The sequence below is a fragment of the Hypanus sabinus genome, chromosome 11 (genome assembly GCF_030144855.1).
Source record: "Hypanus sabinus isolate sHypSab1 chromosome 11, sHypSab1.hap1, whole genome shotgun sequence".
NCBI classification, from domain to species: domain Eukaryota; kingdom Metazoa; phylum Chordata; class Chondrichthyes; order Myliobatiformes; family Dasyatidae; genus Hypanus; species Hypanus sabinus.
The window spans coordinates 65,727,510-65,752,014 of record NC_082716.1 but is presented as its reverse complement, the minus strand read 5'-3'; the positions used below and the strand labels follow the sequence as shown (position 1 = coordinate 65,752,014).

At 40.6% G+C, this 24,505-nt stretch overlaps 1 protein-coding gene across 1 annotated transcript in view; it reads right to left on the bottom strand.

Annotated features, from left to right (window-relative positions):
- Positions 1-947: 947 nt before the first annotated feature.
- Positions 948-24,505, bottom strand: part of LOC132401495 (uncharacterized) — a 29,608-nt gene continuing 6,050 nt past the window's right edge. The window contains exons 3-8 of the mRNA XM_059983523.1: positions 23,705-23,799; positions 21,289-21,459; positions 20,239-20,364; positions 19,006-19,084; positions 7,219-7,330; positions 948-1,431 (exon numbers count right to left, since the gene is read on the bottom strand). Coding sequence (XP_059839506.1) covers positions 1,305-1,431; positions 7,219-7,330; positions 19,006-19,084; positions 20,239-20,364; positions 21,289-21,459; positions 23,705-23,799 — 710 coding nt within the window. The 3' untranslated portion in view covers positions 948-1,304. The remainder of the gene's footprint in view (positions 1,432-7,218; positions 7,331-19,005; positions 19,085-20,238; positions 20,365-21,288; positions 21,460-23,704; positions 23,800-24,505) is intronic.

Below are 24,505 nucleotides of genomic sequence, written 5' to 3'. Positions count from 1 at the left end.
CCTCAAGAGCCTGCCACTGCATGTACCTATCCAAGTGGTCTTTAAATGATACTATTGTACATCCCTCATCTGACAGCTCGTTCTATATACTCGCCACCCTCCATGTGGAAAACTTGCCCATCAAGTCCCTTTTCCACCTTACCTTAAATCTATCTCATTTATACTCCCAGTTCCATTACACTCCCCAGTCATTTCTGCACTGATTTTATGCTAACCCTTCACTCTAACTTAGATAGAACTTTAAGAAACTTAATTTTATTGTATAGAACCTTTACTGGGAGATCTGTGACTCATTCCTAATAACAGCATGTTAATAATGAACTATAGGGAAGTTGTCCTGCATTCCCTCTTTGGAAAATTAAGGTTGCATTTGTTACTTTTAATGGGTATAGAAACTCAAAATTATTTACAATTTTTATTTCTACCTGTTATTTCCTTACAAAATGTATGTAGTTTACTCTCAATCCTAAAATATATAACATTTTAAAGAGCAGAACAATGTAATCATCTCCTCTACTAGTTTCTTCTAAAAATGGGTTCAGGCGAGAGAATTTAATTTAATCCTAATAATTAATTTAGTATCACTTATGAACCGCTATTAAATTCCTAATTTTCTGCAGATCGTTGATTCCTTTCTCTACTTTGTTACTTCTATATGATGATGAGATTTTTCAAGTAAAACATGATTGAAATAAATCGTTCCACATTTTTTAGGATCATTTTAAAGATACAAAACCCTTGGGCAACATTGGAGAATAACTAACCAAAGAGTTTTAAGGTAAACACATGGTGTAATGAGAGACCAGACCAGAGTCATGTTCATTGTAACTGTAACCTTTTAGTAGAGTATTTTGTTCACTGAACTTAGAAATGACTATTTAAGGATGCAAGTCATACTTCGAAGTACAATAGATGATTAAATGTTGAAAATAATTTATGCAGAAAGTTTCAAACAAGGTTATATCAATGGTCATGAGTTTTTTTTTGGGTTATATACAGACCTTACAATGACTGCCCCAAAAGCAGCACCAGCAAAGTGTATGGTTAATAATTTGCTAGTTACACACTAGGCAGTCCATGGATTTGGGGAATAATGAAGCTACTTTATCATCTACAGTATTATGTCTGGTCATTAATAGGAACAAACTTACACAATACATCTCTGAGAGAGATTAATAAACCTAGGCACAATACAATCATAACATTTGAGAGGAATATAATAAAAACAAATCATTTCTCCATAAGCATTGACTGTAATACTCAGAAATGAACACTACTTTTTCAGCAGCTCCTTGGAGACTTAGTCACTGATCTTCATCGTCATTGACATTGGAGTCTGTGGGATGGTGTAGCTTCCAGATGGTAACAAAAGTAACTGCTTTGCCTTGGGTTCTTCTGCTTTCCATTTCCCTTTCTTCCACAAAGGACCACCTAAATTACACATTCACATTTTATCAGATGCATTTTCATTATTTTCCCTACAATCATGTTTCATTTTACCATCACTTTTAATTTCCTCCACAAAATAAAGAGCATTGCCTGGTTATAAGTCAGATAGCTGCCCCCGCTGTTCCAAACTGTGTCTAAAACACTTTTTTAAACCCTAAGCAGAAAAGGCACCTGGGCAAGTTCAGGCACCCTTCTTTGACTAAGGGCTTTTTAACCCTGCTGGCTCTTGTTGTTCACCTGATCAGGCCCCACAGCCAAAGAGTGTTATTAAATTTCAGTCAGCATAGCCGTACAGCATGATGTTTACCCAGACTGCCCTACGTATAGATGTGAGATTCAATAAACATAATCTGTTTGTGATGTGGATTGAAACCCAGACATTGGTGGCAACCACCCCTGTTCATTCTCAACTGCTGAGTTGGGATCTCTGGAGGGGGACGCTCAACACAAAATATGGAATTTCTGACAGATGCATTCCCCACTCTATAGCATTAATGTGCAAGTAGAAGGGTTTAGTTAAATGAGGTGTGATCGTCTGAATTAGTTTAGCATAACATCATGAGCCAAAGGGCCTGTTCCTTTGCTACACTGTTCCATGTTCTAATCCATCTGTCTTGTTTACGTGCTCCTATGTCTGATTCAGAGGCTACCACTGGGTCAAAAATAATAGATTTGAATCACTATAGGTTGATGTTTCTTCTAAAGGACATAAGTCTTTTATCTTCTAGACTGATTAATCTGGGGGGTGATTGATAAGTTCGTGGCCTAGGGTAGAAGGAGTCAATTTTAGAAAACCGAGCACATTTATTTTTCAGCATAGTCCCCTCCTACATTTACACACTTAGTCCAGCAGTGGTGGAGCATACGGATCTTGGACCTCCAGAAAATGTCCACAGCAGGGGTGATTGATAAGTTTGTGGCCTAAGGTAGAAGGAGATGAGTTATACTGTACCGCTCTCATTACATGCACGTGCAGTGCAACTCTTTGAGTGATTATACAGAAAGTTTGAAGTTAATAACTCATCTCTGTCTACCTTTGGCCATGAACTGATCAATCACTCCATGCTGTGGACCACTTCTGGAGGTCCAAGACATTTACTTCTACAAAGAAGGGATCCGTATGCTCCACGACCGCTGGACTAAGTGTGTAAATGTAGGAAACATAAATGTGCTAGGTTTTCTAAAATTGATTCCTTCTACCCTTGGCCACAAACTTATCAATCACCCATGTTACGTGTCTCATTTTCAAGCTGCTGGCCACATCACAAAAATTAACCATTCTTATCCTTCTCAACCTTTGCAGCCTTTCTCCAATCACTCTCCAAGTTGTCCAGCTGAGTAAATTCACTATCGCTCGATATTATTTTTGTTTAGCCAGTCTTGGTAAAGACTGCCTCTTCTAGGTCTCAGCTCAGTTCTACACCATTATGTATGATGATCCCAAGGATTTCTACTAGGCCTCCCTCATTACTCATCTGGTCAAGGTCATCCTCCAAAATGGAACCCATTTCTGTATTTACATTACCATCACACAATCTTCCCCTTCCTCCCCTCCACCTACCTCAATTTCTCCTCCACTACAGAAAATTTGTCTGGCTCTCTCTTCCACCCAAAACCAGATGAACAAAAAAAAAATCCTGCCAGTGATATTGGGTATCCCTTTCCCAGATTACAGGTAACTGTCTCAGATCTGATAGGTCAAGCCTGATGAGGTCACAAACAACACAAGTTCTAAACTATATTTCTGTACTATCATTGAGATTGTACAATTGCATCTCTAGATTTTGCCTTTGCCTCAGCTGTTCTGCACTCATGTTGTTATTACTTGTAGATCAGTATTCATGTTTGATGACCTCTGTTTTACCATCCTTAAAACTGGTGCATAACCTTGTCATAACCTTATGGCCATTGGCTCATCACGCCGATATTCACTGACCCTCACTTTCTCCAAATTAATATTTGATATCAAGTTTCCAAGACTTGCTTTTAAATTCCTACATAGCCTTAAATAATCCTATTGCTATAATCATCTCCACCCCTTTAATTATCTAAGATCTCTATTCCATTTGTACACCTTAAACTTCTCTGCATTTGACATACTGTCATTGATAGTGATGACTTAAGTCTATAAAGACCAAAGCCATAGAATTATTCCCTTAATCTGTTTATCTATGCTTCTTTTCACACACCATTTAGAATCTTTGTCTTTTACATTGTTCTCTGTTAGTTTCTTCTATTTCTCAGAATTCAGTTGTATTTGAGGTTATTTTTAATTTCAATCATTGAAGCTAATTAGTTGCAAAAGATAAAATCTGGGGAAGATTGCGATTAATTTGAAAATGGAGTCTCAAACATAATTCTCAATGAGTTGATTATTAAAGTATGAAATATCTTAAAACAAGGGCAAGTAATTTCAATAGAATTACCTACACATAAGTCTAATCTACAAAGAAGCAAATCTAATAAGCAACAAGGTTATGTTTACCAGAAGGATGTCAACAGGAGCAAGAACCAATCCAATGACAGGTGGAAACACACACACATAATGCCGGATGAACTCAGCAGGCCAGGCAACATCAATGGAAAAGAGTTTAGTCGACGTTTCAGGACAAGACCTGATGAAGATTCTTTTCTATACTTTTTTCCATCAATGCTGCCTGGCCTGCTGAGTTCATCCAGCATTGTGTGTATTACTTGGATTTCCAGCATCTACAGATTTTCTCCTGTTACAGATGGAAACACTTTTATCCAATCTTACCACAGTGCTCTGTTATTCCAGGATAACAAGTGATATGAACATCAAACATACCTGACTTGTTCAAAGCTGTACCTTATAACTAGAATCACTCACTCCGCTGATTAAATAAAGTTACCAAGTTAAACAATAATGCATATTTTAAAAAACATAATATTATGAACCTCAACACAAATCATATTTGAAATAATGTTAGACAAATTATTTTATAATAATACAAATGACATTAGATCTATTAATGAAGCAGTAGATTTATAAATATGCAATTGTTCTTGCTGGTCTGGCAAAAGACATTAATGCACTTCATATCGTTCATCATCATCATCATCATGTGCCATACTCTGCCAGAGCCTCAGCAACCACTTTCTTCCCCTGCGATCTGTCGGCAGCCAAACCTCTTGCATCTCTGGTGGTGAGGCTGGTCCACTTCTTGATGTTGTTCATCCAGGTTGTCCTCTGTCTGCCTCGGGAACAGCTTCCTTCTACTCTGCCTTCTAGCACAGTGTGTTCCAGTGTGTCATCAGTTCTTGAGATGTGTCCAAAATAACAAAGTTTCCTTTGGATAATGGTTTCCAGAAGTATTGATTTCGTGCCAATCTTTTCTAGGATGAAATCGTTGGATCTCCTTTCAGTGTATGATACCCTGAGGATCCATCTGTATTTCCACATCTCAATTGCTGTCAACTTCTTTTCATCAGCTACATTTAGGGTCCATGTTTCACAGCTATATAGGGCTACTGGCCAGACGAGACTCTTGAGGAGGTGTATCTTGGTGTCAGTGCTCACAGATCTATCTTTCCAGATGTTCCAGAGTTTGGTAGTGCTTGTGCGTGCCATTGTTAGCCTTCGCCTTATTTCCTTGCTGCATTTGTTTGTGACATTTAGTTCTGCACCACGGTATATAAAGGAGGACACTTGTTCGATCTTGTCGTTTCTGATGTAGATGTCAGCTTGAATTGCAGTTTTGCTTATCACCATAACTTTGGTCTTTTTGCCATTTATCAACAATCCAAATTCAGCAGAGACTTTTGCAACATTATTGAGTAGTGCCTGTAGGCCTTCTTCTGTTGTGGCTAGCAGGGCTGTGTCATCTGCGCATCTCAAGTTACTGATGGTCCTTCCTCCTATTTTAATGCCAGTGTTGTCTGGAATTCCCAGTCTCATGATCACCTCAGTGTAGATGTTAAAAAGGTGTGGAGAAAGGATGCAGCCTTGGCGGACTCCTTTCCATTGCAGAATGATTCAGTCTCGCCAGATGTGGTCCGAAGGCTGGAGGATTGCGTAGCTTACAGTGTTTCTAGAAGAGCCACTAGGTGTGGTGCCATGCCCAGTTGAATCTTTGTTGTCCATAGTTTGGTGTATTGGACACATTCAAATGCCTTTGAGTAGTCTATGAAGCAGATGTATGAGGGGTATTGACCTCTCATTTTCTCCATTACTGGGTGCATGTTGAAGAGCTTGTCCCTGGCGCCTCAGCCACTCCTGAAGCCAGCCTGTTCAAGTGCAATTCCTCTACCTACGTAGTTCTTTAATCTCTCAGAGATCATTATGAGTAGAACCTTGCTGGCGTGTGATACCAATGCAATTGTTCTGTAATTACTGCACAGCAGGAGGTCCCCTTTCTTGGGAATTGGAAAGTAGACAGATTTGCACCAGTCTGTTGGCCATTTGCCAGTCTTCCAGATGGAGCAGATAATGCGGTGCAAGATGTGGGCCACTGAGGTGCCTGTTGCTTTCAGTCATTCTGCTGGTATGTTGTCTGGACCAGGTGATTTATTCTTTTTAATCTTCTCGATTGCTTTTTCTGCTTCTGACAGTCGTAGTTCCTGTTCTAGTGTTGTCCAGTCAATGGCTTTGTCACGGTTTTCATTCTCGTGATCTTCACAGAGTTTCCTGGTGTACTCGAGCCACCTTTCCCACACATCTGCATCTTCTCTCAGAATTTTCCCTTCGGCATTTTTGATTGCACCAGTTCTTGGTGTGAAGGTGCCAGTAAGTTCTTTTACTGCAGCATAAACTATCTTGCTGTTGCCTTTGTTGGTCTCATTTTCCATGTTGGAGCAGATGCATTGTAGGTTTGCCTCTTTGTCGAGTCTGCAGCGTCCTCGTACTTCACACTTCAGCTCCTTGTATTCCTTACTTGTTGCTCCTTTCTGACTTTCACCAATCTCTTCTTTTCTACTGCACACAGTGTTGTTAGGCATTCTAATTTAGCTGATATATTCATAATAATTTAGCCTAGGAAAGGCATTTAGTAAAAGAGACTCAGAGCAGGTAAATTCCAGCCCCTGCTTTGTACTGTGGAATGAAGGAAAGGTTCATAAGATTCCCTTTCCGGCACAACCCACAGAATAAAGTATCTGCTGGCCCCAAATTAATTTACGATTTACCTCCCAGAATTATTGTCAGCACTACTCATGAACGGCTGAGCTGAGGTGAAGAGTTTGTGCGAACAATCCAGGGGTGTTTTGCTCCTATGACTAAATTGATTTAAATATTTTAAAAATAAAATTCTTCAATGGTAGGAATTATTATAATTAAGCTAAGTAATCTTGGGGATGCAAAGATGAAAATAAGGGCAGCTGATTTTTATGTAGCAAATAGTAATATCACAATGAGGCAGATAATCTATTTTTATGATGCTCAGCTACAGGATAAACATTGGCTTGAGCATCAGGCATAAATAATTTCCCCTGTTTTTTTGTCTTTGGTTTCCCCGCTTTGCCTGTGAAGGTAGCTGAGGCCTCTATTCAACATTTTATCCAATGATATATCTCTCTCAATAATGTATTGTGCCTAGATGAAGAAATGGATCACAACCTTCCCACTTTGCTATTTTATGAGACCACTTCACTTGGAATCAGAACTGTAAGAATGAGGAAAGGAAGACTGCAAGAGAAAATTTAACAGTTTCCTCTTCACTTGCCTGGCCTCCCATCACCCACTGCTCTCATTTTCTTCTGTAGTTCAGCCAAGGCCATCATATTCCAACAAGAAATAATCTGTTCACTTACTGTTTTCTGAGTTCTTGAAATCTTTGATACAAATTGCTCCTCTTCCACTTTTCTGAGATGATGACAACCAACCCTTTTGATTGCACGACACCAGACAAACGTGCTAGCCAAGCTGGCAGATAAAGAAGGCAGCTTTTCAATAACATATTAGCAACACTCAAACATCGCCATGTCCTGAAACAAACGCTATTTGATTGTGGAACAACAGGGAGTGACAAAAAGACTTCCACATTCAATTGTAAAGTGCACAAGAGTCAACAAACCTGGTGTAAAATATTTTAAACGATCTGTAATAGATAAGTCAGAAGACCAAGTTACTTCTACTTGAAACACTTCAACAAATGCTCTTACAAACTCCCAATACCATATTTTTGCCCATTTCATTAAGCAGTTTTTCCAACAAAATTTTTCCTTGATCTTAAATTCCAAATCCACTACCCCTCTCCTTGGATCCCCATTGTGGTGGAGTTGATATTTATGGCAAGGTCTTTCACTGCAGCTTATTCCAAAATGCAGATTTCATTCCTTTCTGTCTTGGCTTTTAAAATTCAAGCCTAGGGCACCTGGTTGTCAGCTGGTGTTTATTTTTCTCCAATGCACTTTTCATTCTCAATGATGTCTTTAGTTCTCCAACCAGACTTGTCAAAATTTAAAACAAAAAGAGAACTTTAGCAATACCTAGAAGAATTTAAAGGTGAGTACTTTTGTGAAAAAGGACTTGATAATCATTCCGGGTCTGGAATTACGTTATATCAACAACAGCATCGGCGCTGCTTCCTGCACACATGCTGAGCTCGTCGACTTCATTAACTTCACCTCCAACTTTCACCCTGCCCTCAAATTCACCTGGTCTATTTCCGACACCCCCCTTCCCTTTCTAGATCTTTCTGTTTCTGTCTCTGGAGATAGCCTATCCACCGATGTATACTACAGACTCACAGCTACTTAGACTATTCGTCCTCCCACCCTGTCTCCTGTAAAAATGCTATCCCTTTCTCTCAATTCCTCCGCCTCCGCCACATCTGCTCTCAGGATGAGGCCTTTCATTCTAGGACAAAGGAGATGTCTTCCTTTTTGAAAGAAAGAGGCTTCCTTTCATCCACTATCAACTCTGCCCTCCATCGCGTCTCCCGTATTTCACGCACCTCTGCCCTCACCCCATCTCCCCGCCAGCCCAGCAGGGATCGAGTCCCCCTGGTCCTCACCTATCACCCTACCAGCCTACAGATCCAACATATAATCCTCCATAACTTCCGCCACCTCCTATGGGATCCCACCACCAGCCACATCTTCCCCTCCCCCCTACTCTCGGCTTTCCGCAGGGATCACTCCCTACACGACTCCCTTGTCCATTCATTCTCCCCCATCCCTCCTCACTGACCTCCCTCCAGGCACTTATCCCTGCAAACGGAAGAAGTGCTACACCTGACCCCACGCTTCTTCCCTCACCACCATCTCAGGCCCATTCAGTCCTTTCAGGTGAGGCACCACTTCACCTGCGAGTCAACTGCGGTGATATACTGTATCCGGTGCTCCCGATGTGGCCATTTATACATTGGGGAGACCCGCCGCAGACTGGGAAACCATTTCACTGAACACCGGCACTCGGTCCTCCAGCAGTGGCGGGATCTCCCTGTGGCCACACACTTCAATTCCACAGACCTCTCCCACTCCGACACGTCTGCCCATGGCCTCCTCTACCGTCAAGATGAGGCCACACGCAGGCTGATGGAACAATACCTTATCTCCCGCCTAGGTAGCCTCCTACGTGCTGGCATGAACATCCAACTCACAGACCTCCATTGATACCCTTGTCTCCCCCCCTTGCCCCCATCCCTATCTATTATTTTAGTCTGGTTCTCTTTCTCTCTCTTTTTTCCCCCCTCACTATAATCTCTCCCCAGCCCTACCTTTATTTCTCTTTTATTTCCCATAATTCTCCACCTTCCCCCTAGCCCATTTCCCTTCAGCCTATCGCTTCCCAGCTCGCTACTTCATCCCTCCCCCCACATCTTATCCCCCCTTGACCATCCCATGTCACTTCACTCCTGATGAAGGGTTTCGGCCTGAAACGTCGTCACTACCCCCCTCCCATAGATGCGCTCTGACCTGCTGAGTTCTGCCAGCATTTTGTGTCTTTACTTGATAATCATTCCCTCATTTGCCTTTGATGGAATGACATGTCATCCCCGAATGGAGCAATAAAGCACAAAAAGGCAACTCATGGCAACTCTAATTCTCCTCAAACAAAAAGAGCATTTCAATCACGTTTTCATGAAACAGGATAAACCATGAATTATGTTGGAACTCTCAGCACATAAGTAGATTAATCTACCAAATTGGTCCAAGCCCCTAAGGAGTCTGCCAATATCCTCTTTCATTTTACCCTCTTATCGTATCTCTAAACAATCACCTCTACAAATATATTCCTTTTTCATATTTATCAATATTAATTTCCCCCTTAAGTTTATCTTAATTATTCCATGTGGTAGCAAGAACCATGTTCCTGCTTCTCCCTGGACAGAGAAGAGCCTGATCACCTTATTAGTGACCATCCGTAAAGGATTTCCTAACATGTTCTAACCTCACAATGACATCACGTCTTCATAAATTAAACAACAAAAAAGTCATCCCAGCCTTCTCCTTGCTAATGAAGAATTGATTTATTTGATATTGTTTTTGGTTCATTTTTAGAAGAGCCTAGAAAATAAACAGAAATGGAGTCAATCAAATATTCAGATTATTACTTAATTTTAAGGTGTTCATCAGCAATAAGAAACTTGAAAAACTAAGAATCTTATTTTCTGAGAAAAAATCTAATCAGCTCATAGGAAATTAATGTAAATGATAAAGGGGATCTTATTCAGTTAAATTTCCTTAATGGAGGGAGATGACAACACAAACATTGTTCATTGTAGCCTCTTGCACTGCTCTGTTTAATGTCACCAGAAAGGCACTGGCTGAAAGTAGACATGATATGAAAAATGACATTCTCCTGTGACATGAGGGGGTTCTCCCATCCTGTCATTCTCCAGTGGTCTCCTCTTGTCAGGTTGGAGTAACTGAACTGTGAATACATTTTCCCATGTATCATCCACAGATAAAAATGTTCAATCATACGTGCTTATATTATTGTTAATTCCACATCTGTCATTTATGATATGAAAAATGAACAGACAATTCATTGGAATTATGTCCACGACTAAATTCTTTGATTCACACTATTACTTTTGATGTTATACCATAAAATATTAAGCAGCTGTCTTTTTTACTAATTAAAAGGGGCACTGCCATAATGAACAGGTGGCAAATGTATTTTCAAACCCTTTAAATTATAACGTGTTGGTGACAGAAACTGCAGTAAAATGCAGATCATGTTATGCAAGATTGACTCTTCAAAACGAAGACTCGTTTATTGATTTTATTTCTCCTTCCTTTCCCATCTCAGGAAAAACCTTGTTGCAAATGAAATTGCCCATTAATTTCCAGAACTATAGTGCAACCATTATAAAGACATCTTACACACATCACAATACAGATCAAATACACAGGAAAAAATCATTAAAAAGGGAAGGAAGTGTAATGGATTAGCAGTTTCTGAAGCAGATTATATTTGTGGGTATTCTTAATTTGAATTCCAAGTTGTTGCAAATTCATGACTGAACGGATATGTCTATTGATAATAGTGTGTATCCTTTTCTCATCTTTGGAGATACAAGTGACTACAGATGCTGGAATATGGAGCCAGAAAAACAAACTGCCAAAGGAACTTCGCATCTGTGGAGGCAAAGGACAGGTGGCATTATTGGTCAACACCCTGCAACAGGGCTGAGATTATACAAGAGAGAGGTGAGGCAGGAGATATCAAGCAAAAGGTGGATCCAGGTAAGGTTGAACAGATGGAGCCAGGTGGGATAGGGAGGGATGAACATACTGACCAAGGTTGGACAGATGGGATTGGGAAGGATGAAGATACTGACCGAGGTTGGACAGGTGGGATAGGGAGGGATGAAGATATTGAGTGAGGTTGGACAGATGGGATAGGGAGGAATGAAGATATTGGCCGAGGTTGGACAGATGGGATAGGGAGGGATGAAGATATTGACTGAGGTTGGACAGATGGGATAGGGAGGAATGAAGTTATTGGCTGAGGTTGGGAAATGATAAGTGGAGGTGACAAAGGGCTGCAGATTATGGAATTTGATAAGAAAAGAAAGTGATGAGTGGACTCAGATAAGAGAGGGTTAGTAGGCAGAGGACAACAGTAGGGAAGGTAATATTTGATCAACTGGGCTGATAGGCAGGTGGGAGAGCAGAAAGAAACTGCGTAACAGGATGTGGGTCAATCAGAACAGAGAAAGGAACAGATGGACTGTTACCTGAAATTGGAGAAGTCATTGTGGATGCCTTTGGGTTGTAGGCAGACTACCATGGTGGAATAGGAGATGATCACCTAGCACATGACCCAACTGTAGTGTTTTTTTATTGGGATTTTTATGTAATTGACTGAGAACAATCTCAATGTTTTAGGCAGAAACGTTTCATATTTCTGTACCCTGCAAATGCCATCTCATCTCCACATTCAATTTGCAGCAGCTCAGATCCCAAAATAATGATTCTTATTGACTAAATATTTAGGCATCAGAAGTAAAAATAGTGAGGCATTGAAATAACACTTTCTTACTTTCTTTATTTTGCAGTCTTAGAAACATAGAAAACCTACAGCACAATACAGGCCCTTTGGCCCACAAAGTTGTGCCAAACACGTCCCTACTTTAGAAATTACTAGGCTTATACATAGCCCTCTTTTTCTAAGCTCCATGTACCTATCTAAAAGTCTCTTAAAAGACCCTATCGTATCCACCTCCACCACCATTACCAGCAGCCCATTCCACGCACTCAGCACTCTCCGAGTAAAAAACTTACCCCCGATATCTCCTCTGTACCTTCTCCCCAGCACCTTAAAACTGTGCCCTCTCGTGGCAACCATTTCAGCCCTGGGAAAAAGCCTCTGACTATCCACACGATCAATGCCTCTCATAATCTTATACACCTCTATCAGGTCACCTCTTATCCTCCATCACTGCAAGGAGAAAAGGCTGTGTTCACTCAACCTGTTTTCATAAGGCATGCTCCCCAATCCAGGCAACATCCTTGTAAATCTCCTCTGCACCCTTTCTATGGTTTCCACATCCTTTCTGTAGTGAGGCGACCAGAAGTGAGCACAGTACTACTAGTGGGGTCTGACCAGGGTCCTAAATAGCTGCAACATTACCTCTCGGCTCCTAAATTCAGTTCCATGATCAATGAAGGCCAGTATGCCATATGCCTTCTTAACCACAGAGTCAACCTGCACAACTGCTTTGAGCATCCTATGGACTCAGACCCCAAGATCTCTCTGATTCTCCACACTGCCAAGAGTCTTACCATTAATATGATATTCTGCCATTATATTTGACCTACCAAAATGAACCACTTTCCACTTATTTGGGTTGAACTCCATCTGTCACTTCTCAGCCCTGTTTTGCATCCTATCAATGTTCTGCTGTAACTTCTGACAACCCTCCACACAATCCACAACACCTCGAACCTTTGTGTCATCAGCAAACTTACTAACCCATCCCTCCGCTTCCTAGTCCAGGTCATTTACAAAAATCAAGAACAGATTCCTGAGGCACACCACTGGTCACCGACCTCCATGCAGAATATGACCTACAACCACACTTTGCCTTCTGTGGGCAAGCCAGTTCTGGATCCACAAAGCAATTTCCCCTTGGATCCCATGTCTTCTTACTTTCTCAATAAGCCTTGCGTGGAGTACCTTATCAAATGCCTTGCTGAAATCCATATACACTACATCTACTGCTCTTCCTTCATCAATGTGTTTAGTCACATCCTCAAGAAATTCAATCAGGCTCGTAAGGCATGACCCACCCTTGACAAAGTCATGCTGACTATTCCTAATCATATTATGTCTCTCGAAACGTTCATAAATCCTGCCTCTCAGGATCTGCTCCATCAACTTACCAACCACTGAAGTAAGACTCACTGGTCTATAATTTCCTGGGTTATCTCTACTCCCTTTCTTAAATAAAGGAACAATATCTGCAACCCTCCAATCCTCTGGAACCTCTCCCGTCCCCTTTGATGATTCAAAGATCATTGCCAGAGGCTCAGTAATCTCCTCCCTTGCCTCCCACAGTAGCCTGGGGTACATATCATCTGGTCTCAGCAACTTATCCAACTTGATGCTTTCCAAAAGCTCCAGCACATCCTCTTTCTTAATATCTACATGCTCAAGATTTTCAGTCCACTGCAAGTCATCACTACAATCACCGAGATCCTTTTCCATAGTGAATACTGAAATAAAGTATTCATTAAGTACCTCTGCTATTTCCTCCAGTTCCATACACACTTTCCCACTGTCACACTTGATAGGTACTATTCTCTCGTGTCTTTTCTTCTTGCTCTTCACTTACTTGTAGAATGCTTTAGGGTTTTTCTTAATCCTGCCCGCCAAGGCCTTCTCATGGCCCCTTCTGGCTCTCCTAATTTCCTTCTTAAGCTCCTTCCCGTTAGCCTTATAATCTTCTAGATCTCTAACATTACCTAGCTCTCTGAACCTCTTGTAAGCTTTTCTTCTTGACTAGATTTATTACAGCCTTTGTACATCACGATTCCTGTACCCTACCATAACTTCCCTGTCTCATTGGGAAGTACCTATGCAGAACTCCACACAAATATCGCCTGAACATTTGCCACATTTCTTCCACACTTTTCCCTGTTCCCAATTTAAGCTTCCCTTTTCCTGCCTGATAGCCTCATAATTCTCCTTACTCCAGTTAAATGCTTTCCTAACTTGTCTGTTCCTATCTCTCTCCAATGCTATGATAAAGGAGATAGAATTATGATCACTATCTCCAAAATGCTCTCCCACTGAGAGACCTGACACCTGACCAGGTTCATTTCCCAATACCAGATCAAGTACAGCCTCTCCTCTTGTAGGCTTATCTACATATTGTGTCAAGAAACCTTCCTTAAATAAATAAACCTTTTTAAATAAATAAATAAGCAAATAAATAAAAATATACATGGTGGCAATACCAGCTGAGGGAGGGTGTAGAGCCATGTTAGTGGCAGCTGATCTATCTGAAGAAGGTGTGAATGTAGTGAACACTGAGTAGAAAGACAAACACAATGCTGGAATACAGAGGTACAGAGGACTGCCACTGCCAAAATTCTGAACTAAAAGATAATGGAGGAAACACTCAGCAGGGCAAGCAGCATCTGTGGAGAGACAGGTTGATGACCTTTCAGCAGCACTGGCCAGTTGTGATACAATTGAGAAAGGCTTGTTGTTGAATTCAATCTCAGATTCTCAGAGTTGTAACATGGCTGATCAGAGGATGAGACGCTTTTCCTAGCTTGATTACACCTTCTTCAGCAACACTTCTGGTGAGAACTCCCATTCCATTCTGTAACATTTCTGGCACTGTTGCATCTGTTCTGATGACCACATCGTCTACATTGATGCTTCCTTAAATATGTCAGGGCTCTCAGCTGTATCCATTCAGTTACCTCTACTGTTACTCTCTCCCATGTAAATACTGAACTTTCTACCCCACTAATCCCAACATTCAATAGATCCTATGCAATTTCCATTACACCTAAATGTTGGCTCCCCAAACAACTCTTCCTCTCCTGCCTCCTACAGCATTCCGAAAGGTTCAACTACTCTAATGCTCTGATTCATTCTTCTGTCTCCAGCTGAGCCCTCTCCCCAGAGCACCTTTCCTATGCAATCTCACAAGAACCAACATTGCCCTTTGCATCTTCCTTCTCCACCATCCAGGCATGCAAAAAATCCTTCCTGGTGAAGAAGTCATCTACTTGTATTAATTTCAATCTTGTGTACTGCATTCAGAATCAAGTTTAATATTGCTGGTATATGTGGTGAAATTTGTTAACTTTGTGGCAGTACAATGCAATACATAACAGAGAAAAACCTGTTCACACTGTTGTCCCCCCCATAGAGAAGAAACCCATGACAGATTTGGTGACCAGTGTGAAGAACACCCCTATTCAGTTGGCAAGAGCAACCTTGAGGTTCCAGCTGCCTGTTAGTTTCATTCTCTGTCAAGCTCCCACCCTGACTTCTGTCATTGGCCTTTGAGCTTCAACGAAACCCAACATTTTGGTCTCAGCAACAGCACCTCACCTTCTGACATGACACAATGCAACCCTCAGGATTCAACACCGAATTCAATAATCTCAGAAAGCCAGATTACTCAGTTTGTGTCACAATTTACCAGTTATTAACGAAAGGTCATCCTGTAATTTTATCTCAGATTTATAGTGTTTTGTGTCCCACAGTTCCAGTTTTGCTTTGTCTCCTTTGCTTTTTCTCAATCATTTCCCTGTATTTACATTTCCACCAGGGCAATCAGCTGTGATTACCCGCTTTTATCAACCCCTCTCTGATAACACCGAAACCACTCTTATCATCTGTTTCTCTTGATCTCTACTTCATTGTACACAGCTTGTTCTCTTCTTTCTCTGCAGTTTTAAACCTATTTATTTCCAATTCTTCTTGGTTCCGATGAACAACAATAGGTGCTAATTCTATTTCTCTCTCCCCAGCTGCCTAATCTGCCAAGTATTTCCATCATTTGCAGTTAATAATGTCTTGTTTACTTTATGAAGATGCATTCAAGTAGTACAGCAAAGCTCCGAATAACACGGATACATGGAGAAAATAATTCTCTTCTGGGACTTGCAGGGAAGATAACTCTGCTGGGACTTGCAGGGAAGATAAATCTCTGCTGGGTCTTGCAGGGAAGATAAAACTCTGCTGGGTCTTGCAGGGAAGATAACTCTGCTGGGACTTGCAGGGAAGATAAATCTCTGCTGGGACTTGCAGGGAAGATAAAACTCTGCTGGGACTTGCAGGGAAGATAACTCTGCTGGGACTTGCAGGGAAGATAAATCTCTGCTGGGACTTGCAGGGAAGATAACTCTGCTGGGACTTGCAGGGAAGATAACTCTGCTGGGACTTGCAGGGAAGATAACTCTCTGCTGGGACTTGCAGGGAAGATAACTCTGCTGGGACTTGCAGGGAAGATAACTCTCTGCTGGGACTTGCAGGGAAGGTAGGTCAAACTCAAAAGGACTTTACTATTTTATGGAAGAATTGAGAGGGCTTGACAAATTCTGTGAAAAGGACAGAAAACATTAAGCAAAATGTGAAGACAAATTCCAGAGACCAACACACTGTTCTAAAATGAAGAATCAGAAACAATCAGTAAATCAATACATTTCTAAATCTTTCACATCCATTGCAAGGTTTGTTACCAACTTATGTGATCTCCAATAACATTCATTACTTTTCAAGAATTTGTTTGAGTGATTTGCATTCATTCCAGGCGATTTTACTTTGCTGTTTAAGCAATTTCCTGGTGTGAGCTCACATGGTAAACACATACAGAATGGCTTGCCATCGTAACAGAGGGATATGGGTGTAAAATAATGAAGCTGCAGGTCACAGTTAAAAAAACATGGGATCTTGGGATTCTAAATAGAAGCATAGAGTACAAATGGGTATAATGATGTCTCAGGTACAGATACATAGAATATATTTTGTTCTCTTTCTTAACCCCTTTTCTTGTGAAGATACAGTGCCAAAAACTGTCACGCCAGGAAGCAGACCTCCCAGTTGCTGCCTTTATTGGTTACCTTGCAGGTGTGGGGTTTAGCCATTAATCAAAAAAGTTCTCACAAGCTTAAAAGACATGCTAAACTAGCACTATGCAAATATCAGGGCAGTCAGTTTCTATACTGCAGACACACACGTTTTAAAAAACTATGCTGGTCCACCCAGTGGTAAATTTTTAATGTTTTATGATTTTATTAGATCCCAATTGGATTATAATTTTAGCAACTACTAAGATATTGAATGCAATAGATCTAATAACAGTGCCAGTTTAGCACCATAATTAGCATATCCTTTCATTGAATGCAGATCTGAGAGACCATTTTCGGTTTTGCCCAAATCTTTGATTTGTGAACAATCTCCTCTTTATGGTTCATACTGTATGCTCTAATTAGCAATTATAACAAGACTTGTGCTAAGCCTTGACAAAGGATACCTTCAGCAGTGCACAGTCTTGTAACTAATGTACCGTAAGTTATACTTGAGGCTTTATAAAACTGACTTCTAGCCTCTATGTGGAATAATTCTCTGGAATTAGCCTCCAGTAAAAGTTATTTATGTTTACTGCATTTGGAAGCTCACTCCTGAAGACAATGCTAAACAGATTACAACCATTGTGTGAATATATTATAGATGCCTCAAGATTTCAAGATGGAATGAATGCGTCCACACAGTTTTAAGTATATTTGGCAACACCACAGGGGATGAAGTTCTTGACACTATTGGGAAATGGGATTAATTGTAGCACCCACTTTTCCATAAATTGTAGGTGGTAGTGGAAGAACTTTATGTGAAAACAAAGCAAGTTTCAGAATATCAGTGTATTAATGTGTAATAAATACTGCTGCATAAAAATAAGTTTCTGTCTAAAAAGTCTACCATATACTAGTCTGGTATCACAGCTAGCTAAAATGCAGTGTTTCCATAGAGTCATACAGCACAAAAAGGCCTTTTGGCTAGTCTACACCAACCAAGATTTGCATTTAAGATTTGTTATTGTCCCATTGACAATGCTTGGTCCACATTCTTCTAAACCTTTCCTATCCATGTAACTGTCCAAATGTTTTTTAAATGTTGTTATCGCTTACAAGGTCAAAGTTGGTCCTTGTTTTGAAATGACATCACTTTTTAAAAATGTTCTTACCTTTACGAATACTGAGTATTTAAGATTGGTTCATTAAATATTGCTCCTCCTCTTGTGATAACTACACTTATCAATGGCCACTTCATTAGGTAGAGCTGTACACTTGCTCATTAATGCAAATTTATAATTGGCTAATTGTGTGGCGGCAACTCAATGCATATGGTAAGTGCATGCAGACGTGGTCAAGATGCTCAGGTATTGTTCAGACCAAACAAAATGTGGCCATGGGATGATTGTTGGTGCCAGGCGTAGTCGTTTAAGTATCTTAGAAAAACTGCTGACCTCCTGGAATTTTCACACACAATAGTCTCGAGGGATTACAGAGAATGGTGTGAAAAACAAGAAAGCTGTCGTCCTGTGGGTGAAAACACCTTGTTATGAGAGAGGTCAGAAGAAGATGGCCAAAATGGTTCAAACTGACAGGAAGGTGACAGTAACTCAAATAACCACGAGTTACAACAGTGATGTGCTCTGAACACACAACAAATCTTGAAGTGGGTGTGTGACAGTAGCAGAAGGTCACACTGGTTTCACTGGGTATCCCAATGGATCCAGTCAGCATCCTCAGAGCTAAAGGAAGACCTGGGGTTGTCAAACATTAGAAACGCTGAGACTGCAAGTTCTGCTTCTGAGACAGAGGGGACATTTGCTGTCAACATTCAACAGCAGAGGGACTCAAAAGGCACAGCAGAAACCTTATATATTTTGTACTGTTTTTGAAATGGCAGAATTTCAAGCTTCAAGAGACCTTTCAGAACTAATGGCAATAAGCAATCTATTAAAATGTTTTGCTCCAGAGGTCGCAGAGTTGGATGGTCTTTGATTTGGCAATCTGTCAAATTATTAAATTAAGCTTAACATTATGTATTAAATCATTAAGATAACACTAGCATTGTCCTAATCACGACTTGTATAAAAACTCAGTGAACCTTACCTGAGGGATTGAGGGTACGATCAAGGAAATCGAGAAGTATAAAACTATGATGTCCAACTTCATTGGGAATCCAAGTAAGCTGAAAAATCAAAGGAGCCCTTCCATTAATATCCTAATTTTGCTACTCATCAGTAAGTTGCCTCCTTGAGAGTACTGAAGCAACTAGAGAAGAATAAGGTTAAACTTAGGAGCTGAAAAAGGTCACTTTGTCCCTTGCTGTCATGACTAGCATGTGATAAAAAAAACTATGCAAATGTGGATATTCAAAGCATTCAACCTCTCTCAACTAATCCATAAATGACCTATGAGATTGGTGAGGAGAAATACCGCATGGTGAACCATAGGTCCAAGGTCATCTGTTCCTCACATGCATGCTACAAGGAGTTCTCCAGAATTGACCTGATCTCTATTAATTAGTGTAAATGAATTGGGACACTAGGGACTTTGGAATGAAGTACGGGTCATTTCATAGAGCACTACATGCAGTACATTTACCTGTTTGGCTAATTGAAGAAGTTCTAAGGCTTGTACATGTCATGTCTCCAATTACTCATGTGCTGCATTAAAAATGTAACACATTTGCATATAAATGGCTCTGGAGCCCCCTAGGGAGCCTGTCTCATAGATCGAGCTACTCACTGATTCCTTGTTACACACTGAGGCCTCTGCAGTTAGGCTGGACAGGGTGACACATAGAAGACAAATTGTTCTCCAGTGCAAAGGATACAAAAAACAGGAAATGCTACAGCACAAATCAGAGGCGTTGTGATAAATCCAAAAGGAAATGTCAAAAGTGAAAGCCAACATGGGTTTGTGGAATGAGCAATCACAGAGTCCTACTTTAAAAATAGATTGACTTCCATGTGTATATCAAACAACACAAAACCAATAGGACCCTGAGAGTATAGATGCAGAGTGAACACTCATAGTGTCACTGTTTAAACATAAACAGTTCCAGTTTAAGACAGAGTTGAAGCAAAATTTATTCCCCCAGAGAGTTGAGGACCATTGGAATTTTGTTCCTCAAAGGGCAGTGGAAGTAGAGGCTTTGAGTGTTTTTTCAGTCAGAGATAGAAGGGGTGAAACGTTCAGGGGACAGGCAGAAGTTCAGAGTTGAGGAAATAGATGTGCCATGATTCTATTGAAGTGTGGAGAGGCCTTCAGGAGTCAAGAAACAATTCGCTGCTCCCAGCTTGTACACTAGATCCGTGCTTTTATATAAACAATGTTTACCTGTTTGAACATCACCCTGTCTCTGTCCAAGTACTCTGGAACCTTGATCTCAGTACTCCAGTGCCCTGTATGTTTTAGCTGCTGCGCAGCATCAATGAACCTTCCATTGTAGTCTATTCCAATGACCTATGAAAGAAAATTTTTAAACAATCTACGTAAAGAATGGTGTTGCTGGGTACTCAGAACTGGACAGTTCACAATGAGGAAACATTCCTGGCTCATGTTGAAAGATTAGGATGTTAGGGGTTTCCAAAACTTACAATCAAATTGTATAAATGCTCTTTACAAAACACATTTGGAAGTTAATCACATTAAATTCGCAAACGTAATTTTTCCCATTACTTCCTTCTCAACGCTCATCACGATGAGAGGCATTGATCATGTGGATAGTCAGAGGCTTTTTCCCAGGGCTGAAATGGCTAGCACAAGAGGGCATGGTTTTAAGGTGCTTGGAAGTAGGTACAGAGGAGATGTCAGGGTTAAGTTTTTTTACGCAGAGAGTAGTGAGTTAGTGGAATGGGCTACCGGTGACAGTAGTGGAGGTGGATATGATAGGGTCTTTTGAGAGACTCCTGAACAGGTACATGGAGCGTAGAAAAATAGAGGGCTTTGTGTAACCCTAGGTAATTTCTAAGATATGGACATGGTTGGCACAGCTTTGTGGGCCGAAGGGCCTGTAGGTTTTCTACGTTTCTACAATGGTCCAGCATGAACAATGAAGAAAGTTGCTCTCCATCTATGAGAGTTGGCACTCATGCTGAGAAGGGCTGTAGCTGAGGACAGTGATAGTCCCGGAGTCAGCCTCTGATCATTGGCTGGTGTGTATTAGTCTAGTTGGCCATAGCGTAAGGTTTAGTGATAGGTAAAAGGCTTTCTGCCCTTTGGAAAACTGCAATTTCATTGAATACAAATCCCCTTCTTCTAGAATAATTACTTGGGTTCAGACAGCCACTAATAAAGTGATGAGCCTCAGTAACTTCATCATGGGATTGAAATGGAAAGAAGTAATTTATTTGTAATTCCAATGTATAAAGTCAATTCAAATATCACCTTATGAAGCAGCTGTGTCAACATGAATGACAAGAGCCCAGTTCCACTGCCCAGGACAAGGCCTGTTGTCCCAGATAGCTGGTGTTCCTTGATCACCTGCTTGCACACCCCATACACCTGGCTGCAGTAACCATTTTCACTCAGGCCTCTATATTCCAAATCCAACTGTTCCTGAGTAAACCAGACAAAATAGTAAGGTTTTGATAACTTGCCAGGCTAAAATTTCACAAATGTTCAGCAACAGCAGTATAACAAGTAGTCCACCAAGCTCAGGTCGTCTTCTGAGCCTTCCTTGGCATCAGGAATGAATATCACCACTGACCAATATTCCGTGAAGCCTCAGACTGACACCAAAATGGGCAGATTGTAAAAGGGATTAATTTATGATTGTGCTGAATTATATCCTCCTGATGAATCACTGTTCTGGAAATATATCCAATGATCTTGGTTGGCTTCAAGAACCTTTCTTGAGAATTAATTTCAAAGGTCATAGTTATTCCCCCCTTGATTGAAAATTTTGTACCTTTTCTTTTCTCCCAAACCCCATTTCTAATTTCAGCAAATTAGCACATTGTAGGAAACAAAGTGTGTTTGTGTGGTGAGCATGTGATTCAGCTGGAGTTAAGAACAGGCTTGTTGGGGGAAGCTGGACGTTATTAGCATTCTCTGATGGATCATTACAGAATGGGGATTTGATCTACTTTGAGCCCAACAGCCCAGTGACTCGCCTGCCCACTGGATTATACACAAAATGTAACTGTGAGATGAAATATGATCAGAGCAAAACCTGCACACAATTTCTGGTTACGAGGCTTGAAAATATGGTAAAAATTTGAAGAAAACTGGTCCTGGAGTAAAACTCAAAAACTTTCAGATGATCTAAATGACATGTTCATGACTTGCTGGACTAAAATTCAGGGTTTGCAGGGCATTGACAACACTGATTCCGTCAAGTAGTTGGCTTCACACAAGGATTCAAGTACAACATTAACGATAAGCATTTTGAGAGCAAAAGTAGGCATACTAAACATTTTTGCTTCTTGTTTATTAAAGTCAGAGTTGTTTGTTGCTAGTAACCCTCGGTACTAGGGAGAGGAATGCCCAGTCCTATCCCAACTCAGCTCCTCCTGCAGACGTGTAACACTTTCTGTCCATTTCTGAGAGCATCCACCCCATCGTCTCTCTGAGAGAGAATTAATTTAACTACAGTTCTGTGCTAATCTCCATCAGCTGTTAAGTGTAGTAGCAAAATCATTCCATAATTTAGTCAGCACATCAATGAAACATAATAAAACTATTTACTTTCTCTGATTTTTTTCCATCTGGTCTTAAGGTAATGACAAAATAACTGCTGCTTCATGATGAGAATCAGCTCTCCAGCAGCACTGGCCCCAAGTACTGTTGTATGCCTCCCTGATGATAATACACACGTGCTTACAGTCACACCATCTCCAGCTCGAAGAATTTGTGTGAAGGAAGCTTGTGCTGATTCTGATACAATGGCCAAGTAGAAGATGATGCTGTTGGGTTGAGTGATCTTCCTCACCCTTTCCGAGGCTGAGAGTAGCATGTCGCTCTGTCTCAGCGTTCATGAAAGTCTGAACCAGAACTCACTTGCCCGAAGAGTCGGAGAAAGAATGTTGTCTTTCCTTTACAATGAAAACCTTACCACACTGATGAAAATGCCAACCGATGATGAGGTTCTGAGTTCATTGATTAGGATTGCGGCATGATACCACTGATTTTACTTGGGGCATCTGTAGGCGACAGTATGAATGGTCTTATACCGTAAGGCTAAGGACAGGAAAGTCAGCCAAGGTCACGCGATTACAGGCAATTTCTATAGTGAGTGAGAATCCAGCTTGCCTCTGCCACACTCACCCCATCTCCCATGAAATGATAGCCTGGCAACAGTGCCCAGCAGGGTGAAACAATAGCTAATGCAGCTTGATGTTTGATGGGGAGGGTGGATCTGATTATGTGGAGTTTTACATGGACATGCCACACTTCAGTGAAATGAATAAAAGAAAATTTGAGGTAAGAGCAGAATATTTTCATGTCGTTTTCTAGTGGTTCAATAAAAGGATTACAATGAGCTTTGCCTGAAGCATTCCTTCAAGGGGAAAAAGAAACTTGGAATTCAAATACTATGAGATCAATATGCAAAACTTCTTGTTTCACACTTGGGATTTAGTGTTACAATTATATATGGTTGTTCTACACGGTACCAAAAGACTTATTACTAACACTCTTAACATTAAACCAATTCTGTTCAGAGCTGTTTGAAGTAAGGTATTTAATTCATCTCACACAGAAAGCTTGTAAAAGATTTATCTTCAGAGCATCCAGCTATTTTAACTTGTATCAAATGACCTTGTGGACTGTTTTTCCCCAGAAGCATGCATGACTGACCTACCTGCACAGCAACATCTGTCTCATAGTTCAATTGAGTGTTACTGCTGGTAACTGGTATCAGTTGTACGGTCTCCTTGGGGAGAGTGATTGAGTTATCTGCAGAAAACACAAGCTCCTTCAGTGGAAATCTTGTTACCGAGGAAAATGCCAAGTAATTGTAATTCAAAGCGTAAAGGATTCTTTTCTCTGCTAGCTACTTCTTATTTCATAAACTATTAATACTACCTGTCAGAAATGCTAATCACGTTGCTTAGCGTTTGCACAGTTAAAGGAACCTTGAACCATATCAGCAATATTTGAATAAAGTCTATAGTCAATGGTGCAATGAAGGACATGACAGTCTCATTTTATTGATGATCATTATCATCTGCTGAAGCAACTACCACCAGAACAGACCATAAAGTGATCGTGTCATTACACTTCCCATTATCAAATGCAACTTCTTATACCTCTCAAATGATGCATAAGGCCTTGATACGAATTGAAGTTAAATGATTGTGGCCGGATTGGTTCCAGTGATGCTCTGTTCTTGTTGTGACTCAGGCACTTACATGAAAAAAAAGTTTCTCTTGTTTTATGCAAGCAAAAATCAGATGTCTAATGATGCTTTGCCCTTGAAAGTTCAGATAACTGAGAGAGATGTTTTAATGGTCTTAATAGTCTCTGGAGATCAAGCATCAACCTGAGCTGAAATTGTGTTTTTTATGCTTTGCACAAACATGATGCATTAGAGTCATCAAGCGAAGCCCAGAGTGATGAGGGAACTGACTTACCCTGGAGAAATTCAGTAGGTCAGATAGCA